The following is a 3,612-nucleotide window of genomic DNA, read 5'->3' on the forward strand; positions in this document are numbered from 1 at the left end:
GGAGGGAGCATCTTCTGTGGGGACAGTGGGTGAGTGGGAAACAGGAGGACAGGGTCAGCTCTTGCAATGGAGGGTCATCGCTGGGGCTGCTCACCCAGCTGCTCATTTACTGAGCTCAGTAAATGACTGGAAAGGGGACGAGTAGTCAAATAGCATGAGGAGAGAGAAGCCAGCCATGGCTCATCTCCGAAGAGCTGTGGGAGATGGAATCAGCAGGGAAATGGCTGGTGAGGTTCAAAGCAGGTATGCATAGAGTGGGGGGGGTGTGTGTAAAATAATGGAGCCTGGAGCTCAATGGGATCCAGGCTTCACAAAATTGCAGGTTTAGGGTAGGAGCTAACAACCGGTGAGGTCATGGGGTGATGCTTCAGCTCTGCCCAGCCACGCTCCCAAAATAAATAAATCAAATGTAGCCAAACCAGGCAGGCCCTTGTCCTCCTGTGGAAACCCCTGAGCCACTCCTGCCTTGAATCCCACCTGTGGGGGTGGTCCTGCTGCTTGGACAGGGATGGTGGGATGGTGGAGGAGGAGGAGAGTTGGCCCAGCATCCAGGAATGAGAGGCCAGGCTATGTCAGCCAGGACAAGCAGCAGGTCATGGAGCCACAGGTCAGAAGAGGCCTGGGGAGGGCTCTTGTCATCCCCTTCCCGTTGGGAGCAGGTCGGGGCGAGATGCCCGGCGTAGCCTGGACACCTCTGAGGAGAAAGCCTTGGTCCTTAGGAGGTGACGGGGTGGACAGAGAGTGTGGACTCTGCCAGAGGGGGGATGGGTCCCTGCAGCTCCCTGGTGCAGCGCCCCGGGCCGACCCCCTGAGCTTGCTGCACGCACGCAGCCCTGGACAGGGCACGGCCAGCGCTCTCATGGCTCCTGGTCTGCTCGCCGCCACTTGCTTTGCACAACTTCACAGCGCCATTCATAGCTTCCACGGCAAGGACAAAGATGGGAGCACAGCTCCACCTGTTTATTGATGAGTGGTCACCGTATTGCCTGCCAGCCCTGGCAGCGCCACCGCCGGGGGCTGCAGCCGGTGGGGCAGAGGCTGCCTGGGCTTGCCCGGTCCTGCAGCATCATGCCGCTCTCAAAACTTGCTCCTCCGTCTGGGGACCCTGTGGTGCTTGGCCCTGCCATGCGCCCTCCTGCCAGGGTGGCTCTGCATCGTCCCGGCCAGGCAGGGTGCTTGGTGCCATGGTGGGGTCCGGTCCTGCAGCCACCCCGGGGACCCCGGCATGGTCGCAGCAGCACTGCGGGGGGCTGAGATCCCACTGCAGCCTGTCCCCATCACGCTGCCCCCACCGGCTGTTGGCACATGAAAGGGGGACGTTGGTGGGGACAGGGTGGAGGGATGCAGGGGCGAGGCTGTGCAACCATCCCGGCAGGCTCGGCGGACACTGGCAGGGAAGAGCTGTGCACGAGACATTGGTCCCAAAGCATCCCCCCGATGCCACCTTTGTCCCCAGGTGTGGGTGGCGGGGTCAGGCCAGGCCCCACACTTCCAGGTCCTGGACGCAGAACTCCTCCCGGGCTGAGAGGGTCTCGTTGTCGAAGGTCTCACAGGGGTGGCTGCCCCCGTGGTGCAGGTCTCCATCCAGCCACAGCCCAAATCTACCACTAGGAAGGTGCCAACGACATGATCAGCTGGGGGTCCCCTCTCCTGCCTCCTCCATGCCTGGACACCTCCCAGCCACCTCCTGGGGGATCAGCCACCTCCCCATCCCCCTCCCGCTAAGGACACCAGGCACAAGGGACAGGCAAAATGGGGATGAGACAGGACAAGCAGCCACCCCTGGGGCTGCCACCTGCCCGCAGGCAGGGAGAAGGCAGGCCTGCCGGCAGCCTGGTCAGGGGGATGAAAGGACCAGTGCTACTGGACAACCTCCACAGGTGTTTTGGGGTTCAAACCACAAGCATGTGCCTGGACCTGACTCCGCAGGGCAGCCTAGGCTCAGATTGTGGCCCTGATGGCCACCAGGGCTGGGGACCCCGTGGGCTGCCAAAGCTGCTGAAGTGGCTCCTACCTGCCCCCACCGAACATCAGCAGGTCCACATCCCCTTTCATGAAGAAGTTGTTCCTGCCCGTCCACCTGAACACCTGCATGGGGACAGCAGTCGTCCGGGACTGTGGGCTGGGGCACAGTGTCCCCATCCCCGTCCCTGTCCCTGTCCTGCGAGGGACAGCTGGGGGCTGCTGAGCAAAGCTGGCTCTGCCCATCCCCGCCATGTCCTGCTTCTCCAGAGGAAGACCTCACCAAGCCTGTGGGCACCATCCTGGTGCTGGCCTATCCCTGCCAGCAGCCCTGGGGGCCCCCCCCGGGGGCCGGCTGCCACCCACTGATGCCACCAGCAGTGTTGCTCCGTGATGCCACCAGCCCCATCACACACACATGGACCTCCACTGGCACAGGCAGACGCGGCTGAGCTGCCTCCACATCGTGCCGACGCTGGGCTGTGACCGCCCTGGCATGCAGAAGGGTCCCTGGTGATGCCCGGCTGGGCAGCATCCGCTTTCCTGAGCGCCCCCCCTTCCCTGCATGGCTGGCTGGGATTTGCCTTCTCCACCCCAGCCCTGAACAAACCCGGGGGACTACAGCCGGCAGGGTCCCCTGGCTGCTTCACCCATGTCTGGCTAAGCGCAGTCATGTCACCCCAGACCCTTCCCCAGCACCTTGGGGACCCCCAGGCATGGCCGGGTCCCAGGGGCATCACCAGCCCCCCCACACCCCAGGGTGCCCCGCGGCTGGCAGCCTGCAGCCCCCACCTTCAGCTCCGGGGAGAAGGAGAAGAGGAAGGTCTCCCCTGTCCCGTAGAAGCTATTGCTGCAGCGAATGGTGCTGGCACAGAAGGCACCGAAGGCCTGGGGGGGGAACAGAGTGGGGGAGTCCCATGCTGCAGTGCTTGATGGGGCTCCCCAACGCTGGAAGGCATCCCCCATCCTGCTGGCAGCAGCGAGGATGTTGCCAGGCCCCGGGTGACGCCAGGTTCGCTGCCCCCAGCACCACGGGGCAGCGGGGCTGGGGAGGGTCCAGCCGTACCTGTGCCTCTGTGTCCCTGATGAGCAGCAGGGCAGGGCAGCCCGGCCGGCCTCCGCACCGGTACAGGGTCCGCAGGCTGAAGCCATCCCGCGCGGTGCAGTACAGCAGGTGCCAGGGCTGCTGCGTCAGCCGGGGGGGCAGGTGGGGGCCCAACTGGGGCAGAGTGGGCTCAGCCGGGGCTGGCAGCTGCTTCTGAGCAGCCTCCCCACCCCACCCCAGCATTCTCCCAAGACGTCTCCCCAGACATCCTCCCTCCAAGCATTCTTCCAAGAGGTCTCCCCAAGCACCCTCCCCCCCTCCAACTATCCTCTCAAGAGACCTCCTCCCCCCCTGAGCACCTTCCCGAAAGGTGTCCCCAAGCATCCTCCCCCTAAGCATCCTCCCAAGGGGGCTCCTCAAGCTCCCGGCCCATGCAGCAGCCTCCCAGGATGCTTCCCCAAGCATCCTCATCCTGAGAGCCCTTCTGAGATGTCTCCCTGAGCATCCTCCCCCTGGCACCCCCCCAAGAGGCACTGCTGAGGTGGCTGTCCCCAGGGACAGGGGGATGTCACCTCTCTGGCCTTGCACTGGACCAGTTCCTGGCA

The 3,612-nt window shown here is 64.3% G+C and overlaps 1 protein-coding gene across 1 annotated transcript; it reads right to left on the bottom strand.

The window, feature by feature from the left end:
* Positions 1-1,471: 1,471 nt before the first annotated feature.
* TLDC2 (TBC/LysM-associated domain containing 2) lies at positions 1,472-3,250 on the bottom strand. The gene is made up of 4 exons (XM_009329357.1): positions 3,029-3,250; positions 2,755-2,850; positions 2,015-2,088; positions 1,472-1,607 (listed from the first exon to the last, which is right to left on the bottom strand). The coding sequence occupies exons 1-4, from the start codon at positions 3,248-3,250 to the stop codon at positions 1,472-1,474; spliced, it is 528 nt and encodes a 175-aa protein (XP_009327632.1).
* Between the last annotated feature and the right edge of the window lie 362 nt (positions 3,251-3,612).

This window comes from Pygoscelis adeliae, unplaced genomic scaffold (assembly GCF_000699105.1).
Source record: "Pygoscelis adeliae isolate BGI_AS28 unplaced genomic scaffold, ASM69910v1 Scaffold407, whole genome shotgun sequence".
Classification (NCBI taxonomy): domain Eukaryota; kingdom Metazoa; phylum Chordata; class Aves; order Sphenisciformes; family Spheniscidae; genus Pygoscelis; species Pygoscelis adeliae.